This window comes from Dermacentor albipictus, chromosome 7 (assembly GCF_038994185.2).
Source record: "Dermacentor albipictus isolate Rhodes 1998 colony chromosome 7, USDA_Dalb.pri_finalv2, whole genome shotgun sequence".
Classification (NCBI taxonomy): domain Eukaryota; kingdom Metazoa; phylum Arthropoda; class Arachnida; order Ixodida; family Ixodidae; genus Dermacentor; species Dermacentor albipictus.
The window spans coordinates 132,476,173-132,501,939 of NC_091827.1; the positions used below are offsets into that span (position 1 = coordinate 132,476,173).

General features: G+C 49.8%; 1 protein-coding gene across 4 annotated transcripts in view; it reads right to left on the reverse strand.

Moving 5' to 3' along the window:
- The window catches only part of LOC139048167 (isoaspartyl peptidase/L-asparaginase), a 470,184-nt gene that overhangs the window by 90,656 nt on the left and 353,761 nt on the right, over window positions 1–25,767 (reverse strand). For all 4 annotated transcript variants that reach the window (XM_070522723.1, XM_070522725.1, XM_070522722.1 and 1 more), the window contains exon 5: window positions 1,453–1,682. In XM_070522723.1, the coding sequence (XP_070378824.1) occupies window positions 1,453–1,682 (230 nt within the window). The remainder of the gene's footprint in view (window positions 1–1,452; window positions 1,683–25,767) is intronic.

The window sequence follows — 25,767 nt, forward strand, 5'->3', positions numbered from 1 at the left end:
TGAGAAATATTTCCATAAAAGTTACACACGCTTCGTCAGCATTTCTGCACTGATATATTGGTGTCCAATCTATGTTTTCTATTTTATGACGAAACGTATCCAGTGTTCTTGTATTATTACCTTGAATGATAAATGCAGCGGGGTAATCTCTGCAGCTTCTTTATAATTCATTTTCTTAGCAAAACATATATATGGCCAAGTGATCACTCAAGTTCACGGCAATAACGCCTGATGCAACGTTGCTACCTATGCATTGGTCATAAAGAAGTCAAGGAGTGCTTCAAAAGCGCAACTAATGCGCGTAGGTTCTGTATTAAGTAATCAATGTAATTCTCGGTAATGAGATATGGGTTGTAGAATATTGATATTGCGGTTACCACCTGTTACCATGTCCAGCTTATTGGAGGAGGAGAAGTCGAGCGGGTTTTCTATGACACCAGAAACCTCTCAACATTTCCATCCGGAACACGGCAGACAACTGCAAAATTATCTTTCCCGCATTGCAGAGCTAGGGCTTCATAATCATTAGTAATGCTCGAAAAGTCAATAACTGCACGTGAAAGTTTAGTGGATACAAGTTGCGCTATGCCTCCACCTCGACAGCGCTTTCTGTTTTAAAAAGAATGTGTTAAAACGAGGTAATTGCAGTACGTCCATATCAGAAACGTGCCGAGTTTCTGTTATCCCAATCACATGAAAATACATTAATACATTCATTGTCAGAGAGAGAGAGAGAGAGAAACAATTTTATTTAGTCCCCTGCAGAACGACACCATGACTAAATGGCGCCGCGACGCGGGCCCTGACGTCTTCTCAGCGGGTGGTCTCTACTCAACTCCAGCGCGTGACCCGCGGTCGGTCGCCCTGAGGGGCAACGTTCTGTCGGTTTCGCTCGGCCTTTTTCTTTCAAGCCACCGAGACCTGCTGGATGGCCCCGGTTTGGTTTTTCTAGTCGTAAAAGCAGTGTAATTGGAACATAGATGTACGAAAAGGAGACAAGGGGGCACACGCCATTTCATTTCTTCTAAAATTAAACTAACTTGCCCAACTTCCAGCCTTGTTAGTTGTTGAACAAGGAGTGTTGCTGAAGCCGATGTTTGGACAAGGGCGCTTGTCCTCATCAGGAAGCATTCACGGCTCAACTAGTGCTAATCGCTTCAAGTGTCCATCTTCCTGTGTGATGCGCATTATGTTGTATATAGACTACTTTACAAGAGTACTTTGATTAGCACTCCATATCATTCGCAGAACTGTTGCCCAGTGGAAATGAGACATGATCAGACACTCCCTCTGCAACTTTTCAGGTGGCATCTGTTCCGAGTAACAGAGGACAATCAGCTGAGTCACCACAAGTCTAAATTTCTCTCGGCACACATTTATAACCACCCAATGGCCTTCATGCATACTATTGAAAGCAAGGCAGTTCACAAAAGCTTGCAGCCGCAAACTCACCGGCTTGCAGACGGGTAGCCATGTCGTATGCCAGGCACGACCTAGCAATTGCCTCGCCATGGCCAGTGGTGGAGATGGCACACACAGAGTCGTCGGCGAATCCACCAGCGCCCACCAGAGGGCTGTCACCCACCCGGCCGCAAAGTTGACCCGTAAGGCCCCCTGTTGATGTGGCACACGCCACGTGGCCGGCTACGTCCACTGCCACAGCACCAACTGTGTCGTGTTCTCTGCGTGGAGGTCATGCCCTTACTATATGCAAGACCCAAGTGTCCAACGAGGAGGAATGTCCTGTAATAAGGTACTCTAGGTAAATTGAATCCCCCATTTTGTTATCTTAATAAAACAGACAGAAAAAATCCCTATACACTAGCACAACGCTCATTCTTTCCTTACCAGACCAGAAGAAATCGATCGATTTAGCTGAGACCTTTTCAACACGTCGTTACCATTTCCATATAAAGCGTTCCATGAGCAGTGCCAGGTCGACCATATGCAATAAAGAGTGTACTTTAAACCTTTATTTGTTTTATTTTTTTCAGAAACTTGTCGTCTTATGCGCCGTCGGGTAGCGACGCCTCTACTTCCTGTAGTGCACGAAGATATCCGAGTACTTCTTCGATATCCGATCATCCTAGTCACAGTCGTTGGTCCATGTTCTCTGCGTGTCGGAGATGGCTCGGCGTGCATGATCTCGATTTGATTCCCCGCGAGAGACTCGTGTTCCGGCGTCCAGAGGATTAGTGGTGCTTATATCTCGGTGTTGGTCAAGACCTGAAGTCCTGCGTTTCCGATCCTTCCGTTCATACACCTTCTGCATGCTTCTTGCGAGTCCGTCACCATGGTAACCAGGGTCTTCTTGCACGTTGCGATGGCCCGCGCTATGCCCAGTTCTTCCGCTGTACTCGCGTCCTTGGCACGTATGGATGTGGCTGTAAGTTGTTCCCCCTTCTCGTCGACCCCACTGATTGCAAATCGGTCGTTTGTTCTGTACGCAGCTGCGTCCCTGTATCTCACATTTTCTTCTTTGCTGTTGGTGTGTTCGAGTATGTGCTTGAGCACCTATATTCTCCCCTGTCTCCTTTCCTTGTCGTAATCGCGATGCATCTTTCTGGCAATGGTGCTTATGTGTAGCTTGTCTCTGATATCGTGTGGGATACGCTGTGGTAGGGGCCTCTCATCCTTGACTTGGTAGCACAGATCTTGGAGCAGGGCTCTTCCCGTCTTTGTCAGCTTTAGTCTTTACAGTTTGTTGACGTTGTGCGTTTCCACGAGCTTTTCCGACGTGTTGTGGACTCCCATTTTGAGTAGTTTCGCTGTAGATGTGGAGGGGGACAGGCCCAAGGCAATTTTGTAGGATTTTCTGAGGCCGTTTACTTTGTCTCGTTGACTGCTCTTCATGTCAACGTATGGTGTCCCGCACCTGACGATGCTCGTGAGCAGCGTTTGTATCATTCTCATGCAGTCTTCTTCCTTGAGTCCGTGGCTTTTGCTCATCACTCTTTTGATAAGGTGGGTTAATTGTAGCACTGTTCTCTGAATTTTTTTCCAATTCTGCTCCCCCGGCCCCGTCCTTTTGAATCAGGAGTCCGAGGATGCGAAGTGTCGTAACCTGCGGAATCATAATGCCTCCAACCTCTACTACCGGGTCTGGTATGTGCTGCGGTTGTCGGCCTCTTGTGCGCTTTCTTAGCACCACGGGCTCCGACTTTTCAGGTGCGCACGTCAGTCCACATGCTTCCAGGTACTTTTCCGTTGTGTCAACCACTTCTTGCAGAGCCTCTTGCTGTTTACCTGTCCATCCTCCTGTAGTTCAGGTGTTGAGGTCGTCAGCGTATATTGCATGACCAACCCCTTTTATTTGCTTCAGTTGCTTGGATAGCTAGCTCATCCCTATATTGAATAGCATGGGCGAAATGACGGAGCCTTGTGGCGTTCCCTTTCACGTTATGTCATATTGCTCAGAGCGTAGGTTGCCCTTCCCCACAGTGGCTGTCCCTTCTCTCAGAAAATCTTTGATGTAAGTAAATATTTTTTCGCCTCAGTTATATATCTTGAGGTGTTGCAGTATGGCTTCGCGTGGCACGTTGGCGAAAGCCCCTTTCACGTTAAGTGCAAGGATGTTAAGTGTAAGGACGTCTTGCGTAGACAGGTGAGCTCTAAATCCGAACATGGTGTTTGGGACGGGTCCGTTGTCTTCCAGATGTTCGATCATGCGGTTGTGGACCATGTGATCGTAGACTTTTCCAGCACCCGAGGTGAAGGATATAGGTCGAAGGTTCTGCACACTGATCGGCTTGTTGGGTTTAGGCATCATGGTTACATCGGCATCTTTCCATTCCGGTGGCACTTTACCGTGTTCCCAGCACTTGACGTATTTTAAGAGCGCGTCTACAGAGGGTCCGTCAAGGCACCGGAGGGTCTTGTTTATTCTGTCATACCCCGGCGCCGTGTTGCGGGTGAGCTTGCTCAAGGCCGTTTCGATTTCTGCTTCTGTGAAGGGCCGATCCAGTTCTAGATTTAGGTTGCCTCGATACTCGTCAAAGTTCGAATCTACAGTTCTGTTCCGCTCCGTACCGAGGAGCTTCTCCACTTCTTTGATAACATCTTCCTCTTTCCCCGAGTGGTTGTGTATGAGCCTCTGCACTTTCTGTATTACGGCGGTCTTGTTCTCCTTCTTTGATAGGAGAGTCTGTGATAGGAGTACCGCCCAAGAACGCTTGCTGCTTAAGGTCCCTTGAAGCTTGTTACATGTTTCGCGCCAGTTCTTTCTGTCAAGTTGTTCAGAATACTCTCGCGTTTCCTCGATCAGCTTGGAGATTTAAATTTTGAGTTTGCGGTTGCACTTGTTACGCTGCCAGCTATTCGCGAGACCCCTCCGTGCCTCCCGCCGGCGGAGTAAGGAGGGGGGGGGGGGTAGTGTACGACGGAAGTGACTTGCGACAGTGTGATTGCCCTCGTATACTTGTCGGCTATTTCCGCGACTCCTCTTACCCATATTTCTATGTCGTCTATCGTCGCATTAATGGCGCTCTCGTCTTTGAACCTGCCAGTCCTGCCAGAGAGGCCTGCCAGTCCGTGATCTTGCCTTTTTCGATTTTCATCGTTGCTTGGTGGTGCGGGATGATCGTTTGCACTATATAATGGTCGCTACCCAGATTCTCGTCCATGCATCACCACTCACACTGTTTGTGTCCGTGTACGAATGTGAGGTCGGGGCTAGTGTTTCTAAATACACTGTTGCCGATGCGGGTTGTTGTCTGCGGGTCGTTGAGTAGTATGAGATGAGGAGGGGTTGTTGAGGTACGTTATGCACATCTTCTCCTTGCTTCATTGAGGCCGCGTAACCCCAGGCCACCATGGGGAGCAATAAAATCTCCAACGACTATCAGCCCGTTACCCTTGCTCAACTTCTTCACCTCTCGCATTTGCTTGTCTAGATCCTTTGGGTGGTCCTTGGGTGGGCTGTACACGTTTGACACAAAGAGGTTTTGCTGCTGTTTTTTCTTGGGTACGATTTGGACGAGGGTGTGTTCGATGCAGTGTTGGATGTCGTGTCGCTGAGCGTTGATGACCTTCTTGGTCAGGATTGCTGTCCTCGTTTTACCGTCGGTGACGTGAGTGAGGTAACCACTGACCTTGAACTCTTCAGCTTCGGCTTCTTGTAAGGCTATACTATCTGGGTCAAACTGCATGCAGAATTGTACAAGGATGCTTCTCTTACTTCGGATAGAATCACAGTTGCATTGCCAAATTTTGAGCCGTGAGTGTTGCTTGTAGTCATCTTTCTCTTTAGTTAGCCTCGCCATCTTTTTCGCTTACGGTCTGCATTATCTTCCTTCTCTCGCAGGGTACTTAGGCTTCTTGCGAGCATTATCTCTTCCTTCCAGCATGTGGATGCGTTGACTGAAACTTTCTCCCGATTGTGTCAGTTTGTTCTGTAGAGCCTGAATCTGGTTCTCTGCTTCGCTTTTGAGAGATTGAAACGCAGTCTGCATCATCTGTGTCACCGTAGTTTGCATAACCTGCGTTACACTGGACAGCGTGGTTTCCTTCATGACGGTCACGTTGGCGTTGATGCGGTATTCAGGTGTCTTGAAGTCGTTTTGCGTTATCACTGCTTGGTTTGACAGTGTTGATGGCTCTGGTCGTGTTGGTGATGATGGTGGTGGTGAGAATGATGGCCGCGGTAGTGGTGTTTGCGATTGCTAGGTCTGTTCTCTCCATAGTTGTTTTATTTCTCACATCAGGTATTTGAGCTGTTTTTCTGTGCTGGCTTCCTTCTCTTGTATCTTCTTCTTTTGCTGTTCTAGCTCTCGATTCAATTCGTCGATCTGTCTTCGGAGAATCATTATCGTGACTTCGTACCTCGAGTGTCTTGTGGTTTGAACGCCAGTATGTTCCCTCGACGTATGACCGTGCCCTATGGTGACGTTGGCCCAGCCTACCTTGCGCTGGGTGTCGTGTTACAAGCCCATTGCCGTTAACCGGGGGGCGCTCTGTTTTCTTTCCCTCGATCTCGATCCCGACTTGCATCTGGATCTTTTTGTCTTTTCAGTCTCATTCAGTGACTGTGGTGATGATGACATGGTCATCATGTGCTCGTTGTCGTCGGTAGTTACTACGCTGACCTAGTACCAGAAGCTTCTCAGTCTAGATCTTGACCGCTCCCTGACTCTCAACGGTGGCGGGGCTCGTTTCAGCTTCCTTCGACAGTCTCTACTCGCCGTTTCAGGGGGCATTCCGCAGAGCTTACACTTAGGCTCGCATTGGTGGTTATTTAGATCAGCGTTGTGTTCTCCGCAGTAGTCACATAGTTCATCGTTTGGATAGGGCAGACGTCTTGTCTGTGTCCTATATCTCCGCAAGATCTGCGCTACTGGACTGACTTTCTGTAGGGTGCGCAGCGGGTGAGCGTACATCCAACTTTAACGTAGAACGGCACGTGCGGGCCCTCGAAGGTGATCACCGCCGACGTCGATCTTCCCAGCATTCTAGCGTAGAGGATTTTGCACTTGTTGGTCGTTGCTAGTAGATCTACTAGCTGCTCGTCGGTGGTGCCCTCCTCTATTCCGTGGACAACGCCACGTCCAATGCCCGGAATTGGCTTCAAGTACGGTGTGACTTCGTATGTTGCGTGTCCTATTTCGGTGCTTGTTATTTCTGCTAGCGTAAGTGCGCAATCCTCTTCTTCGGTACTTGCCTGAATTAACTTTTGTTGCCACTGTGTCTCTATGATCACTTTGGCGTAGAGCTCCTGGAGTGTAACTCCGCATGCTCTTGCTATCACTCCGTCTTTACAGTTTGATACTTCAACACTGGCTTTGGGTCTGTAAGCAATATTGTAATGGTTTTCTGGTAGTGGTGGGGTCGTTGGCCAGCGAGGACGTGGCTTGCTTGCGTTGTTGTGGCCCCATGGCTTTTGAGGGGGTTGTTGCCGTTTTCCATCATTCGTGTTCTGCCCCTTGCTGTGCTCGTATGAGAACTCCTTCTGCGTTTTCCACGTCCCGATGGATTTTTTCTTCTTCTGATGTCGCGCTAGTAGCATCCCCCACGGTCTCGTCTTGCATAGTGTTTTTCCGCTGTTACTGTCGAACGTCGGCTCCGTGTCGTTCATCTCTGCTTCATTATTTGTTATTCCTGTTATGGAGTTCGTTCGGTCGACTTTCCAGGTTTCTTTTTTGTTTTGAATGAATGAATGAATGAATGAATGAATGAATGAATGAATGAATGAATGAATGAATGAATGAATGAATGGTTCATTTCATCATCATTTCAGCATACATATCCAGTGGTACGGCGGGAAGGGGTAGCGAAAAGAAAACTGAATGCGTGAGAATGCGCCAATCCCCGCCCAGACCACGATAGACCACGATAACGCTAGGTTACGGCTACGTTTGAAGAGAGAAAAAACATTCAGATAAGTCGTCGCCGGGCGGCCCAGCGTGCACGGGGATCTCAAGGCACGAGGCACGTGTCCTGAGGCTGCAGGGCTCATGGAGCGAGTCGCAGGATTTTTTGTATTCTGCTTAGTTGCATAATTAGTCAAGATTCGTTAACCAACTTCTGAAGCAACGAAGTTAACCAAAAAATTCCAATTAGATACTGTTAGAGAGCTTTTTAAAGCGTCTGATTAATAGTTTATATCTTTCTATCTATTAGGCATTAGTGTTTTTCCGCTTAGCGCAGATGCCCGCGAAATACAAAAAAATACTGCGTGACATGTTATAACTGCCCGCGCTGATTTCAGTGCTCCCAAACTCGCCACGTGAAAAAGAACATAGCCTTTAGCCGGCTGTCTTGCCACTGCGCCTGCTTATCGCTGCCATAAACCACCGCAAGGAAAGCTCAACGGGTGCATAAATCGCACATTCAACGCCTTCCTCACTGCCCTGTCACTTTTTAAATGGCAGCACACCCTGTTATATCCTATGTTAATTTAAACGAGAAATGTTTGAGAGCACTGCAATCCCGATGCGTAGCGGGCCCGTCACGTGGCATTTCTTCTCGCGGGTATCTGAACCAAGCGCAAAACAATGCACCTACGTTGGAAACTTTAACTTGACTGGTTTCGCAAAGTGCTCTATAGCTTCCAATTTGAATTTATCGCCTAACTTCGTTGCTTCCCAAGTGGGTAATTATTTTTGACTAGAGCAATTAGGCAGAAACCAAAAATCGTGTGTCTTACTCCATACAATAGTCAGCAACACGCATTTGGTCACGTCTTCTTATAATGCATCGGCATATTGTTTTAAGCTCTGGCTAAAGTTAGCTGGGACACCCTGTATATACATACAGCAAGCAGATTACCAAGAGCACTACAAGACATTCACTTATCGAAATATTACTCTCACGGTGCAAGTAAAGAACATCAGAATAAGTTACACAAATAAGCTATTCACAAAGCTCAAGCGCACACAAATATTTTAAGTGAAAAAATAAAATCGCTTCGCTTACAAAACCAATGAAAATGCACACATGTTAAATTATTACTGCTAAATATCAGTCCGCAATGTGATTGGATCGAAGTTGTAGTACCTCTGATAGGACAATTCGGTGTGTCCCGAGTTTGACGAAAATGAGACTCGCACTTAGCCAGAAAGCCAGGCAATTTTTGTTATTCGCTCACGAAGCAGTATTAACAATTATTTTCACATCCCCGACATGGGCTCATTGCATTTCAAAATGCACATAGGATGGCACCTACTGCACTCTCAGAAATACAACACAGCCGCCTGAAGGCAGCCTTTGTCACCCTAGGAGGCATCGCCTACATTATTAAAAACATTGTACGTGCATATGGTACAGCATAGCACCAGTATTCCTTGCAATGTGACAGAATACTTCAAACCTATAATGAAAGCTCGAAAGTTAAGAAAGTATGTAGATATATAGAAGACAATACGGTGTTTTCATACTGCCAAATTCACCGCTGACAATACAGTTGCTTAAGTTGAGTCACGCAGCAGTGGTGGCAGTGTAGCAGCGTGTACATGCTTTACTCATCCGTATTGGCTTCAGGGGTTTGCGCTATCGCCTTGCCTAAACAACTCCTCATCACATATGTGCGACCTTGCACGTGCCAGCAACCGGCCAAATCGCCAGCAACGTGCGTCATCCGACTTTAGGCGTGATTCTGACAGCTCACTGCTGCCCTCGGAGCTCCGCCTGCGCAGAGTCGCCAGTAGCATGGCTATATACACGTCCTACAGACCACTCAAGTTCATTTAGCAGCAGCAGTGGCGGTTTATCAGTGTGGGCATGCTTAACTCATCCGTATTGGCTTCACAGGTTTGCACTATCGCCTTGCCTACGCAACTCTTCAACACCAACTCGCGACCGTGCGCGCGCAAGCAACCGGCCCAACCTACAGAGGGTCCGTCAAGGCTCCGGAGGGTCGTGTTTATTCTGTCGTACCCCGGCGCAGTGTTGCGGGTAAGCTTGCTCAAGGCCGTCTCAATTTCTGCTGCTGTGAAGGGCCGATCCGGTTCTAGATTTAGGTTGCCTCGATGCTCGTCAAAGTGCGAATCTAGAGTTATGTTCCGCTCCGTACCGAGGAACTTCGCCTTCACTTCTTTGATAACATCTATCTATTGACACGAGTGGTTGTGTATGAGCCTCTTCACTTTCTGTAGTGCGGCGCTCTTGTTCTTCTTTGATAGGAGAGTCTGTGATAGAAGTACCGCCCAAGTGCGCTTGCTCCTTATGGTTCCTTGAAGCTTGTTACATGTTTCGCGCCAGTTCTTTCTTTCAAGTTGTTCGCAGTACTCTTGCGTTTCCTTGATCAGCTTTGAGATTAAAATTTTGAGTTTCCAATTGCACTTGTTACGCGGCCAGCATTTCGCAAGACCCCTCCGTGCCTCCCGCAGACGGAGTAAGGAGGGGGGGGGGGGAGTCTACGAAGGGGGTGACTTGGGACAGTGTGATTTTCCTCGTATACTTGTCTCCTTTTTCAACGACTCAACTTATCCATATTTCTATGTCATCTATCATCGCCTTAATGGCGCTCTAGTCTTTGTGAAAGGCCTGCCAGTCTGACCGTGCGCACGCAAGCAACCGGCCCAATCGCCAGCGACGTGTGTCATCAGACTCTAGGCGTGATTCTGACAGCTCACTGCTGCCTTAGGAGCTGCGCCTCCGCACAGTCGCCAGTAACATTGCTATATGGACGTCCTACATACCACTCAAGTTCATTTAGCAGCAGTGGTGGTCTAGCAGTGTCTGCATGCTTGACTATCCGTATAGGCTTCATAGGTTTGCGTTATCGCCTTGCCTACGCAATTCTTCAACACGTACTCGCGACTGTGCGCGTGCCAGCAACCGTCCAAATCACCAGCAACGTGCGTCATCAGACTCTAGGCGTGATTCTGACAGCTCACTGCTGCCCTAGGAGCTGCGCCTGCGCACAGTCGCCAGTAGCATGACTATATAGACGTCCTACAGGCCACTCAAGTTCATTTAGCAGCAGCAGTGGCAGTTTAGCAGTGTATGCATGCTTGACTCATCCGTATTGGCTTCATAGGTTTGCGCTGTCGCCTTGCCTACCCAACTCCTCAACACCTATTCGCGACTCTGCGCGTGCCAGCAACCGGCAAATCGCCAGCAACGTGCGTCATCGGGCTCCAGGCGTGATTCTGACAGCTCACTGCTGACCTCGGAGCTGCGCCTGCGTACAGTCGCCAGTAGCATGGTTATATAGCCATCCTACAGACCACTCAAGTTCATTAAGCAGCAGTGGCGGTTTAGCAGTGTGTGCATGCTTGACTCATCCGTATTGGCTTCATAGATCTCCGCTATCGCCTTGCCTACGCAACTCTTCAAGACCTACTCGCGACCCTGCGCGTGCCAGCAACCGGCCAAATCGCCAGCAACGTGCGTCGTAAGACTATAGGCGTGATTCTGACAGCTCACTGCTGTCCTAGGAGCTGCGCCTGCGCAGTCGCCAGTAGCATGCATATATAGACGTCATACAGACCACTCAAGTTCATTTACCAGCAGCAGTGGCAGTTTAGCAATGTGTGCATGCTTGACTCATCTGTATTGGCTTCATTGGTTTGCGTTATCGCCTTGCTTAAACAACTCTTCAACACCGACTCGCGACCGGGCGCGTGCCAGCAACCAGCCCAATCACCAGCAACGTGCGTCATCAGACTCTAGGCGTGATTCTGAACGCTCCTTGCTGTCCTCGCAGCTGCGCATGCACACAGTCGCCAGTAGCATGGCTATATAGACGTCCTAAAGAACACTCAAGTTCACTTAGCAGCAGCAGTGGCGGTTTAGCAGTGTGTGCATGCTTGACTCATCCATATTGGCTTCATAGGTTTGCGCTATCGCTTTGTCTACGCAACTCATCAACACCTATTCGCGACCGTCCGCATGCCAGCAACCGGCCAAATCGCCAGCAACGTGCGTCATCAGACTCTAGGCGTGATTCTGAACGCTCCTTGCTGTCCTCGCAGCTGCGCATGCACACAGTCGCCAGTGGCATGGCTATATAGACGTCATACAGACCACTGAAGTTCACTTAGCAACAGCAGTGGCGGTTTAGCAGTGTGTGCATGCTTGACTCATCCATATTGGCTTCATAGGCTTGCGCTATCGCTTTGCCTACGCAACTCAACACTATTCGCGACCGTCCGCGTGCCAGCACCCGGCCAAATCGCCAGCGACGTGCGTCATCAGGCTCTAGGCGTGATTCTGACAGCTCACTGCTGCCCTCGGAGCTGCGCCTGTGCACAGTCACCAGTAGCATGGCTATATAGACGTCATACAGACCACTGAAGTTCACTTAGCAACAGCAGTGCCGGGTTAGCAGTGTGTGCATGCTTGGCTCATCCGTATTGGCTTCATAGGTTTGCGCTATCACCTTACTTATACCCAGCCAATCAGCACCTATTCGCGACCTTGCTCGCGCAAGCAACCAGCCCAATCACCAGCAATGTGCGTCATCAGACTCTAGGCGTGATTCTGAACGCTCCTTGCTGTCCTCGCAGCTGCGCATGCACACAGTCGCCAGTAGCATGGCTATATAGACGTCCTAAAGAACACTCAAATTCACTTAGCAGCAGCAGTGGCGGTTTAGCAGTGTGTGCATGCTTGACTCATCCATATTGGCTTCATAGGTTTGCGCTATCGCTTTGTCTACGCAACTCATCAACACCTATTCGCGACCGTCCGCATGCCAGCAACCGGCCAAATCGCCAGCAACGTGCGTCATCAGACTCTAGGCGTGATTCTGAACGCTCCTTGCTGTCCTCGCAGCTGCGCATGCACACAGTCGCCAGTGGCATGGCTATATAGACGTCATACAGACCACTGAAGTTCACTTAGCAACAGCAGTGCCGGGTTAGCAGTGTGTGCATGCTTGGCTCATCCGTATTGGCTTCATAGGTTTGCGCTATACCCTTGCCTACGCAACTCCTCAACACGTATTCGCAATCTTGCGCGGGCCAGCAACCGTCCAAATCACCAGCAACGTGCGTCATCAGACTCTAGGCGTGATTCTGACAGCGCACTGCTGCCCTCGGAGCTGCGCCTGCGCACAGTCGCCAGTAGCATGGCTATATAGACGTCATACAGACCACTCAAGTTCACTTAGCAGCAGCAGTGGCGGTTTAGCAGTGTGTGCATGCTTGACTCATCCATATTGGCTTCATAGGCTTGCGCTATCGCTTTGCCTACGCAACTCAACACCTATTCGCGACCGTCCGCGTGCCAGCACCCGGCCAAATCGCCAGCGACGTGCGTCATCAGGCTCTAGGCGTGATTCTGACAGCTCACTGCTGCCCTCGGAGCTGCGCCTGTGCACAGTCACCAGTAGCATGGCTATATAGACGTCATACAGACCACTGAAGTTCACTTAGCAACAGCAGTGCCGGGTTAGCAGTGTGTGCATGCTTGGCTCATCCGTATTGGCTTCATAGGTTTGCGCTGTCACCTTACTTATACCCAGCCAATCAGCGCCTATTCGCGACCTTGCTCGCGCAAGCAACCAGCCCAATCACCAGCAACGTGCGTCATCAGACTCTAGGCGTGATTCTGACCGCTCCTTGCTGTCCTCGCAGCTGCGCATGCACACAGTCGCCAGTAGCATGGCTATATAGACGTCCTAAAGAACACTCAAGTTCATTTAGCAGCAGCAGTGGTGGTTTAGCAGTGTGTGCATGCTTGACTCATCCGCATTGGCGTCATTGGTTTCCGCTATCGCCTTGGTTACACAACACTTCAACACCTACTCGCGACCATGCGAGTGCAAGCAACCGGCCCAATCACCAGCAATGTGCGTCATCAGACTCTAGGCGTGATTCTAACAGCTCACTGCTGCCCTCGGAGATGCGCCTGCACGCCCGACCTACTACGGCCATTTTTCCAGATAATTGCTAAAAATTGCTCGAGTATGTCCTATCTTTAAAGGAGGTCATTGAAAACAAATGTCGAATTATTCGTTCTGTTCAATCAGTACTGCCTGTTTTGTCAAAAGTATATGAAAGCGCAATGAATGTCCGGCTTCAGGATTTTTTTGATAAGTATATTATGAATGATGTCTAATTTGGCTTTAAAAAAAAACACAAGCCTTCCGAGGTAGCAATACTTGATATAAAGGATTATTCATTAGATACCTTTGAAACAAAAATTATAGACAGTTGTGCTTTTTATTGACCTAAGCAAAGCGTTTGATATCATTTGTCATGACGTCCTTTTACGTAGACTGAGTACACGTGGTATACGAGGCATTGCACGTGATTTGATGTAAAGCTACTTATCCAGTCGCTAGCAATGCGTGGTAATCAATGACGAGCCATCAGCGTGCCTCGAAGTGCCGAAAGGGCCGCAGGGCTCCATGGTGGGTCATCTCCTATTTATAATATAGGTAAATGACCTATGACGCATTCCAGATTGCCCAAGCTACTAATGCATGCTGACGACACAAATATCTTTTTTGCAGGTGCTTCGCTGGTCGATATTGAAAGAAACGTGAATCATTTTCTCAATCAGTTGTCTTCCTGGTTGAAACTTAACAAGCTATGCTCGAACGCCAATAACACAAAACACATTATATTTGCTCCAGTGAACAAGCCACGAAATTTCAGCACGAGTATTTCCTACCAAGGGCACATGTTAGAATAGGGTAAGACTCCGAAATTCCTGGGAGTGTGGTTTCAGGAAGACCTGTCATGGAAAGACCACACAACAAAGGTAACGGCGGAGTTAAGTAGAAGCATTCGATGCATGTAAAATGAAATTCATTGTTACCGCTGTGGCTCAAAAAGACGCTCTGCTATACTCTGTTCTACTGTTGACTTTCTTATTGTGAGCTTCTGTGGGGAACAACTACGTTGAAAAATTATACTAAACTCGTTGTTCTCCAAAAAGGATGCAGATAATTTTCGAAACCCATAATGGCCCCTTCTCTGAGCTGTGGACAAACCCACTTTCTCTAAAGCATCATGTTTTAAAAGCCAATCAAATATACCTTTTCAAGTTGTTCCAGTATATAAAGTGCCATAGGCTTGTTTGCTTGCAAGGCTTTCAGGGTTCTCCATATCCTTTTCACATCCCATGTTAGAAAGACTGCAGCGATACGAACTATTTATGGACGGCAACAAAATTCATATCAAGTGCATACTTTGTTAAATAAAATCGACCGCTTCCTAGACAAGGAGAGCACAACCTCTTAAAGATGGTTTACAATGGCTTTGATGGAAAATAGCATTGAATTTTCTTGAATCTTTTTTCAATGCGCTTATGTTTTCCTTCAAAATGTCTAACACGAAAGCATTACAGGACACCGTACTTGCATATATCTTTATTATTATCTTGCGTGCTTCATGTATATTGGTGCTTTTTATTCAAGTTGCATTTGTTGAGCAGCTCTAACTTGACATGAATACTTAGACAGCAAACTCTCGTATTGTAAAATTATGTGTATCTGTAGTTATGGTCACTATATTATGTACATTACATAATTTTTCACGATTTCAAAACGAGTACAAACTTCAAAAAACATTTGTTCGCTTTAAACAGCTTTTTTTCTTGTGTTCAAACATGTTCGCGTAAGTGTTTGTTTAATCTTCATAATATGCATGCTAACCTGCGTACCGCACTGTATCTGGAGTAAAGGACTTTGTCAGGCTATTCGGCCTTGTGCTTATGCTCCTGTTTCTTTTCCTGTACAGAAAGAAACGCCATGAAAATGAAATTATGACAGCTCACTGCTGCCCTGAGATCTGTGCCTGCACCCAGTCCCCAGCAGCATGGCTACCTAGACATCCTTCGACCCACTCAACTTCATTAAGCAGCGGCAATGGCGGTGTAGCAGCATCTCTATGCGTCACTCTTCCATCTCGAAACACAGCTTTGCGCTATCGGCCTCCCTACACAACTTTTCAGCACGTACTCGCGACCCTGCGCGTGCCAGCAACCGGCCGAGTCGCCAGCAGCGTGCGTCATTAGACTGTCGGCCGGATACTGACATTTCACTGCTGCTCAAGAATCTGCGCCTGCGCCCGGTCGCCTGCAGCATGGCTACCTAGAGATTCTTCGGCCCACTCAACTTCATTAGGCAGCGGCAATGGCGGTGTAGCAGTGTCTGTATGCGTCACTCTTCCATCTCGAAACACAGGTTTGCGCTACCGGCCTGCCTACACAACTTTTCAGCACGTACTCGCGACCTTGCGCGTGCCAGCAACCGGCCGAGTCGCCAGAAGCGTGCGTTATTAGACTGTCGGCCGGATTCTGACATTTCACTGCTGCTCAAGAATCTGCGCCTGCGCCCGGTCGCCTGCAGCATGGCTACCTAGACATCCTTCGGCCCACTCAACTTCATTAGGCAGCGGCAATGGCGGTGTAGCAGTGTCTGTATGCGTCACTCTTCCATCTCGAAACACAGGTTTGCGCTACCGGCCTGCCTACACAACTTTTCAGCACGTACTCGCGACCTTGCGCGTGCCAGCAACCGGCCGAGTCGCCAGCAGCGTGCGTCATTAGACTGTCGGCCGGATTCTGACATTTCACTGCTGCTCAAGAATCTGCGCCTGCGCCCGGTCGCCTGCAGCATGGCTACCTAGACATCCTTCGGCCCACTCAACTTCATTAGGCAGGGGCAATGGCGGTGTAGCAGTGTCTGTATGCGCCACTCTTCCATCTCGAAACACAGGTTTGCGCTACCGGCCTGCCTACACAACTTTTCAGCACGTACTCGCGACCCTGCGCGTGCCAGCAACCGGCCGAGTCGCCAGCAGCGTGCGTCATTAGACTGTCCGCCGGATTCTGACATTTCACTGCTGCTCAAGAATCTGCGCCTGCGCCCGGTCGCCTGCAGCATGGCTACCTAGACATCCTTCGGCCCACTCAACTTCATTAGGCAGTGGCAATGGCGGTGTAGCAGTGTCTGTATGCGTCACTCTTCCATCTCGAAACACAGGTTTGCGCTACCGGCCTGCCTACACAACTTTTCAGCACGTACTCGCGAACTTGCGCGTGCCAGCAACCGGCCGAGTCGCCAGCAGCGTGCGTCATTAGACTGTCGGCCGGATTCTGACATTTCACTGCTGCTCAAGAATCTGCGCCTGCGCCCGGTCGCCTGCAGCATGGCTACCTAGACATCCTTCGGCCCACTCAACTTCATTAGGCAGGGGCAATGGCGGTGCAGCAGTGTCTGTATGCGTCACTCTTCCATCTCGAAACACAGGTTTGCGCTACCGGCCTGCCTACACAACTTTTCAGCACATACTCGAGACCCTGCGCGTGCCAGCAACCGGCCGAGTCGCCAGCAGCGTGCGTCATTAGACTGTCCGCCGGATTCTGACATTTCACTGCTGCTCAAGAATCTGCGCCTGCGCCCGGTACCCTGCAGCATGGCTACCTAGACATCCTTCGGCCCACTCAACTTCATTAGGCAGTGGCAATGGCGGTGTAGCAGTGTCTGTATGCGTCACTCTTCCATCTCAAAACACAGGTTTGCGCTACCGGCCTGCCTACACAACTTTTCAGCACGTACTCGCGACCTTGCGCGTGCCAGCAACCGGCCGAGTCGCCAGAAGCGTGCGTTATTAGACTGTCGGCCGGATTCTGACATTTCACTGCTGCTCAAGAATCTGCGCCTGCGCCCGGTCGCCTGCAGCATGGCTACCTAGAGATTCTTCGGCCCACTCAACTTCATTAGGCAGCGGCAATGGCGGTGTAGCAGTGTCTGTATGCGTCACTCTTCCATCTCGAAACACAGGTTTGCGCTATCGGCCTGCCTACAGAACTTTTCAGCACGTACTCGCGACCCTGCACGTGCCAGCAACCGGCCGAGTCGCCAGCAGCGTGCGTCATTAGAGTGTCGGCCAGATTCTGACATTTCACTGCTGCTCAAGAATCTGCCCCTGCGCCCGGTCGCCTGCAGCATGGCTACCTAGACATCCTTCGGCCCACTCAACTTCATTAGGCAGCGGCAATGGCGGTGTAGCAGTGTCTGTATGCGTCACTCTTCCATCTCGAAACACAGGTTTGCGCTACCGGCCTCCCTACACAACTTTTCAGCACGTACTCGCGACCCTGCGCGTGCCAGCAACCGGCCGAGTCGCCAGCAGCGTGCGTCATTAGGCTGTCGGCCGGATACTGACATTTCACTGCGGTTCAAGAATCTGCGATTGCGCCAGGTCGCCTGGAGCATGGCTACCTAGACATCCTTCGGCCCACTCAACTTCATTAGGCAGCGGCAATGGCGGTGTAGCAGTGTCTGTATGCGTCACTCTTCCATCTCGAAGCACAGGTTTGCGCTATCGGCCTGCCTACAGAACTTTTCAGCACGTAATCGCGACCCTGCGCGTGCCAGCAACCGGCCGAGTCGCCAGCAGCGTGCGTCATTAGAGTGTCGGCCGGATACTGACATTTCACTGCTGCTCAAGAATCTGCGCCTGCGACCGGTCGCCTGCAGCATGGCTACCTAGACATCATTCGGCCCACTCAACTTCATTAGGCAGCGGCAGTGGCGGCGTAGCAGTGTCTGTATGCGTCACTCTTCAATCTCGAAACACAGGTTTGTGCTATCGGCCTGCCAACACAACTCTTCAGCACGTACTCGCGACCCTGCGCATGCAAGCAACCGGTAGAGTCGCCAGCAGCCTGCGTCATTAGGCTGTCGGCCTGATTCCGACATTTCACTGCTGCTCAAGAATCTGCGCCTGCGCCAGGTCGCCTGCAGCATGGATACCTAGACATCTTTCGGCCCACTCAACTTCATTAGGCTGCGGCAATGGCGGTGTAGCAGTGTCTGTATGCGTCACTCTTCAATCTCGAAACAAAGGTTTGTGCTATCAGCCTGCCAACACAACTCTTCAGCACGTACTCGCGACCCTGCGCGTGCCAGCAACCGCCCGAGTCGCCAGCAGCGTGCGTCATTAGACTGTCAGCCGGATACTGACATTTCACTGCGGTTCAAGAATCTGCGCCTGCGCCAGGTCGCATGCAGCATGGATACCTAGACATCTTTCGGCCCACTCAACTTCATTAGGCTGCGGCAATGGCGGTGTAGCAGTGTCTGTATGCGTCACTCTTCAATCTCGAAACACAGGTTTGTGCTATCGGCCTGCCAACACAACTCTTCAGCACGTACTCGCGACCCTGCGCGTGCCAGTAACCGGCCGAGTCGCCAGCAGCGTGCGTCATTAGAGTGTCGGCCGGATACTGACATTTCACTGCTGCTCAAGAATCTGCGCCTGCGACCGGTCGCCTGCAGCATGGCTACCTAGACATCATTCGGCCCACTCAACTTCATTAGGCAGCGGCAGTGGCGGTGTAGCAGTGTCTGTATGCGTCACTCTTCCATCTCGAAGCACAGGTTTGCGCTATCGGCCTGCCTACAGAACTTTTCAGCACGTACTCGCGACCCTGCGCGTGCCAGCAACCGGCCGAGTCGCCAGCAGCGTGCGTCATTAGAGTGTCGGCCGGATACTGACATTTCACTGCTGCTCAAGAATCTGCGCCTGCGACCGGTCGCCTGCAGCATGGCTACCTAGACATCATTCGGCCCACTCAACTTCATTAGGCAGCGGCAGTGGCGGTGTAGCAGTGTCTGTATGCGTCACTCTTCAATCTCGAAACACAGGTTTGTGCTATCGGCCTGCCAACACAACTCTTCAGCACGTACTCGCGACCCTGCGCGTGCCAGCAACCGGCCGAGTCGCCAGAAGCGTGCGTTATTAGACTGTCGGCCGGATTCTGACATTTCACTGCTGCTCAAGAATCTGCGCCTGCGCCCGGTCGCCTGCAGCATGGCTACCTAGACATCCTTCGGCCCACTCAACTTCATTGAGCAGCAGCAATGGCGGTGTAGCAGTATCTGTATGCGTCACTCTTCCATCTCGAAACACAGGTTTGCGGTATCGGCCTGCCTACACAATTTTTCAGCACGTACTCGCGACCCTGCGCGTGCCAGCAACCGGTCGAGTCGCCAGCAGCGTGCGTCATTAGACTGTCGGCCTGATTCTGACATTTCACTGCTGCTCAAGAATCTGCGCCTGCTTCCGGTCGCCAGCAGCATGGTTATATATACGCCCTACGCACCAGTCAATTTCATTGAGCAGCAGCAGTGGCGCTTGGGAGTGTGTGCATGCTTGTTTCTTCCGTCTGGGCTTCAAAGGTTTGCGCTACCGCCTGCCTACACAACTCTTCAGCACCTACTCGTCACCCTGCGCGTGCAAGCAACTGGCCGAATCGCCAGCAACGTGCGTCATCGGGCTCCCGGCGTCATTCTATACGCTCATTGCTGCCCTCGGATCACCGCCTGTGCACGGGTGCCTGAAGCTTGGCAATGTAAACGTCCAATGGACCACCCAACTTCATTCAACTGCAACAGTTGCCGTGTATTGGTGTGTGCATGCTTGATTCTTCTGTCTCAGCTTCACAGGTTTGCGCCCTCGCCCTGCCTACAAAACTTTTTAACACCTGCTTGCGACCCCGTGCGTGCAAGCAACCGGCCCAATCGTCAGAAGCGTGCACAATATGGAAATTTGTCATTTTTTTCCGCTTCAATGAATAATGAAGCAATTCCGAAACGCCTCACAATCACACATGCTTCACTGTAGAGCAATGAAATGCTTTCTTTAGATTGTTGATATCAGTTGCGAGTGTGTCACTGCGACAGTGTTTGGTCTGGTCTAATTAAAGGGGTTCATAACCACCCCTCGTGCTTCGAGAAAAAATGCAGCTCACGGACGCATAGGTTGCTGTGAACATCTCAGCAAAATTTTACAGTTGTGCACAGTGCGTGGAGCTCGCAAGCTGAGTCCGAATTCACCTTTTTCTGACACATTCTTTTGAACGCAAGCCTGCTCCTAAGTGTCACCTGGATACTAGATTTAGTCATATAGCATATTTGCCTAGGCGGCTGCTATTGCCCAACAGCTGACAGCCACCATAAAGGGTGTTCGGATCAGTGCGCTTCTTCTTGCTGTTACTCTGCATCTTTATTTACGCATTTTTATAAACAGGCTAAAGTAAGCAAAAATCTGGTGCCGAATTTCGTAAGAATTACATACTTACAAAACAAGCCCACTATCATTTGATTAGGAACTAAAGTATGGTCAGGCGGTTTACTGGTGTCGTAGCCACCGGGTCTCCCTACTTTGGATTATTTCTGAACACTCAACAAGCCTCGAACCGCGCGAAACATTAATGTCAGACCCCACGCACGCTTGCCAGCGCACTCCTGTGCGCTCCTGACTAGGCACCTTGGCGCATTTCACTTCGCATTGACTCATGTACTTATGTTTTCCTCGGGGACTGCACTTCGCCCATTAACAATTTGGGGTTATCGCTCAGCGACGCGCCTACATGATTTCGAACTTACTTGAATATGTTGTCGTTGATTCTATCTGTTGTGTATGCCCTCATCGAACCTTTTATAATCAGACTGAATGCGTTACACGAAACATGTAGTCATTTCTGGAAGCTACGCGGGCACCAGCGATTACCCGGAAACTTCCGATGAACCAGTCAACACGTCCAACAAATGGCTATGCGCATGTGTAAAAGCCGACACGCTTGACCCCCAAATCAGATTTTCAACGATCCCTGAATGTGTTAGCTGCTATCGTTTTGCTTTGAATGTCACTTGCCTTTGGGGGCAAACGTTTGCCCAATAAAGAGTTAGTTTGTTCATTCGCAGTTTTGCTACTGTCCTTGACCATCACAACAGCGGGAAATTGGGTGCGGGTGCTTAGCGTTCATGTAATGGACGCCCCTGTCAAATACACACCGCGATGAGAACACTAGCGTCGCCCCCGACCGCAAGTCGCAGGCTACGAAACCTGCCCCCGGAGCACGGACTAGTGCCTGAGAGGGCCAGAAAAATCACGGCCAAGTCAACATCCACAGTGGTAGCCCCGATGTCCCCCATGAGGCTGCAACAGCCCAGGGAGCCACTGACCTTCCGCGGATCATTGTTTGAAGACCCGGAAACCTGTCTGGAAACTTCCGAGATGGTCGTTACGTTCAAGAAGTGGAACGCCGACGACAAGCTGCGGCATGTATATTTCTCCTTGGAAGACGCCACCAGGAGGTGGTTCAAGAATTGTGAGTCAACCCTGACAACGTGGGCCTTCTTCCGCCGCACCTTCTTGAGCGCGTACAATCACGAGCGGCATCCGCAAAGAGGGCTGAAGCTATATTGCAATCACGCACACAACTCCTAAACGAGAACATTGTGATGTACACGGAAGAGATGACCTGCGTGTTCCGCCAGGCCAACCCGGACATGTCTAAGGACAACAAAGTTCGCTTCCTCATGCATCTATTTTTTTTCAACTGCGAGGCTTTTCTTACGAGAAACTCGTATGGGTTTCCCTTGTAGCAATTGTTGCGATTGGGTGGATGTCTCATTTTACATTTATTAATTACTTCTCTCTACCTTGACAGTTTCCGCAGAACTATTCCATCAATCTTACAGAAGAAGACAGATCTACCAGCCCCTGTTCTAAAACAGCTGAGCTTACTTCTGCATGAAAAGTACAGCAACCAGGTGCACATCTAAACCGATGGATCAACTGCGTCGTTCTGGTGCCGTGGTTATACCAACGCGAGGAATGACACTGCGGTTCAAGACATCGAATGTAACGACCTCAACGGCAGCTAAACTAACGGCCCTGCGTCGAGCGCTGGAATTCATTGCTTCTGAAAGACCTAGAAAATGGGCTGTGTTTTGTCATTCAAAACCGGCACTACAGTGCACGCAGTCAGTTCTCCGACATGGATGTCATGACCAATTGACATACGAAGTCGTGAAACTTTACCATGATGTCCAACAAAAAGGTCACGAGGTCGTTTTTCAATGGGTACATGGCCATTGTGGAATCAGTCGCAATGATTCCGCCGAGAACGCTGCTCGCACAGCGCATCAAGAAGAGCAAAGCGTTCCACTTGCGCTTTCGAGGACTGACGCTGCAAGGCAGCGTCGACACCTGGCACGCAGTCTCACAGTGACCGAGTGGAACTCGCCAAACTTACGACTTACGCGACTGCATCGACTAAACCCCTCCCTGCAACTCCGACCTCCACTCGGACTTCCTCGACGTGAAGCTACGCTTCTCTGCCGTCTTTGGTTAGAAGTGGCCTTCACAAAGGCATACGCTACATTCATTGGAGTGACTGATAGTGCAGCATGCGAGGTCTGGGGCACCGAAGAAAACATCGACCGCCTGCTGTACCACTGTCCAAGATATGCCCCAGAGAGACAAGAACTTGCCAAAGATTTCCAGTAACTAAAGAATCGGCCGCTTTCTGTGCAGGTGCCGCTGGAACACCACCCCCATCACCCATCGGCCCATAAAGCGGTGAAGGCGCTTTTGTGTTTCTTAAGGACGACGGGTTTGTGCGACCACCTGTGACTATTAATGCAATTTCTGTAAGACCACACGCGTCAGCGAACTCGCCGCAATTTCCTTCTTTCCTTCCCTCCTCTCTCTCACTGTGATCTTTGTTTTCCCCTTGCCCATTCCCCCGGTGTAGGGTAGCCAACCGGACATTATTCTGGTTAAACTCCCTGCCTTCTACTTTTCTCTTTCCTCCCCTCCCCATTATATCAATCTTATGCATGGTGTGAAGCAAGAGCTTTTCGACCGATTTATTCACAATGCACCCAAAACCGTCGCAGAATTTTTAACGGAAGACGCTGGAATGTGCACTCGTCAATACAACCACCAAGTGCTTTCGCCGAAGAGCGAAATCCACGCACTAGCCTCCGACGGGCTCTGAAAGACCATCACAGCAGTGGTACGCAGTGGATGTTCCCTTCGACGCCGCCTCGCATGGGCTCCATTTTTGACATCGGCCTAGAAGCGATCCAGCACTCACTTGGTGACCCTGAATCGCCGCGACCTCAGCCAGAAGCGATGACCTACGCCAGCATAGCCCGCCATAACGTTCCCTGCAACTCCCTCCTCCCGTGGTAGGGCTCGGTACTGCCGCAGTTCCGCCGCCGCAGCCGCCAGCTCGCCCGCCCGTCGCCCAGCGCACCTACCCAAGGAAGACAGATCTATGGCGCGCTCCAGACCACCAGCCGTTCTGTTATCACTGCGGAGAAGGCGCCTACTTATACCGCTGTGCTCATACCGCGACTGCAAGCTGCAAGGGTTTGCTATCAACGCGACGCGTCTACAGCTTGGTTAGCGGCCACGTGACATCGCTGACTACATCGCCGTAACGCCTTGGAGGCCCCCAAATCCTACACGTTCGCCGTCACCAGGATGCTAGCTGCCGCCGCAGCGCAGAGAGGTAACTATTGAAAGCGCTTAAAAATGTGCCAGTTGGATGCGGCTACTATTCATCGGGTCAAACTCGTGCAGGAGAAACCCGGTCCGCAACCCGTCACACTGCTAGACATAAGCATATAAGCGCGAGCGCACACTCAAGATCTGTCGTGCACAAAGCTAACAGTGCACATACTCACTACAGTTGCATGTAACTACGGTCTGCTAGGTAGCCGGCGCGTGGTACTGCGATGAGTCCACTCACTAAGCACACTGCGACTTGCTGAGGGCGACCGTATATGGTATGCCGTAGGCCCCAAATCGGAAATAAAGGTGTCTACGTGAACATCCAAAATTAAATTTGAAATGCACCCCATGGTGACGTTATGTAGGTGAAGCACTGTTGGCTCGGTTCGCTCTGCCGCAGACTTTTCAGTGCAAGGCATTAAAAAAATTAAATTATGGGGTTTTACGTGCCAAAACCACTTTCTGATTATGAGGCACGCCGTAGTGGAGGACTCCGGAAATTTTGCCTACCTGGGGTTCCTTAACGTGCACCTAAATCTAAGTACACGGGTGTTTTCGCATTTCGCAAGGCATTGAAGGAGTGCGAGAACCTCGACGGTGATCATAGGCAACCTCTGATTGCCAATACCTCCGCTTCTTCTGAAGGCATTGAAGTAGCTTTTGCGGCGAAATATTTCTAAAATAGTATATTTTGCTTCAAATGCATTATTTCATAAAAGGAATCTCAGAACCCCTTTAATGCTTTCCCAATGAAAGATGAATTCGATACAGTACACATTATGTGGCGCACGCTACGGCCGCCCGCTCTGTCAGAGGTAGGATAAATGATGCTGCATAGCTTGCTACAGAGCGGGAAAGCCAACCTTAACATTGCGTATGTATGTAGCACGCTTTGGTGTGTCCACTTGTTTGCTGCTGCCCGCCACTGCACCACTGCAACACTCATATCTGTGTCATACCAACAATGTCTAACCTCAATGCTCACCATCTGCAGATAAAACCTCAATATAACGACATTTGAAATTCTACCTTGCACGAAAGGAAGTACCGTTGATTTTTCTTGCATGGAAGTAGCCGGAAAAATGACTGAACATTGGGCAGTTAAAAATATCAATTTCAATAAAAATGCCAGTTTCACTGAATCTAAGAGTCGGAGACGATTCAGTTTGATGGCGTGTCAACAAATCTGTCCTTGCACCAGCCGAACAGTCCTTCGAAAAGACAGGAAAAATGTATTGATGCTGGTGTAATGCACTGCGATGATCAGTAGCAGTGAAGCTTTCGCCCCCACTCTATCACTGCGGCTTTTCAACATAACTTCCAATGCTGCCCAGAGTCAGTCAGAACTAAATATTCAGCTCAATGGGCTGTTCTCCACCCACGTCAATGCAGCCTCAAAACCTGTAAAAAGGGAAAAAAATTGAATTCAATATTGCATGGAAGAAAGTCAACAACCTGAAATATGGGAAATTCGTTACAGCATCCGAAATTTCAGTCGCCGTTATGCATTGGCTCAGCAGAACAACCACAAAGTGTCAATAATGCACATCTTCAAAAATGGGTCGGCTACTTCTATGCAAGATTTGGTTGCAGGCGTGGTAAACTCACTGAAGGTTTGTTTCGATCTCTCATATGCTTTCACTGAGAATTTGCCTATTTATTCAGGAACTCAAGGATAGCTGCTTTCGACTTCGAGATCATGGAGCGCAAGCTCTGTGGATTCCCAAAAGTAGCGGCGACATCCTTATTTTGCTCACTCACTGAGATCGGCTGCAAGTTTGCGTACCACTCGTCAAGCAAGTGGGCCTTGTGTTTAGTCGCTGTCATGCTCACGCTGTCATGCTACTCATGCTACTCAGGCTGTCACACTTGTTGCCTCACGAGGCTGGCACGTAATCGGCAGAGAGAATTGGATACGGAAAGACCACATTAGATGCTGACGCAAGGTGCGCGCGCATACAGAATTCTACTACGTTGAGTACGCAATACATTTAAGTACAGTGATGTCTAACAGCGTCGCCTTTACACCTAGGCTGCTCGAACTAATCACGTTTTA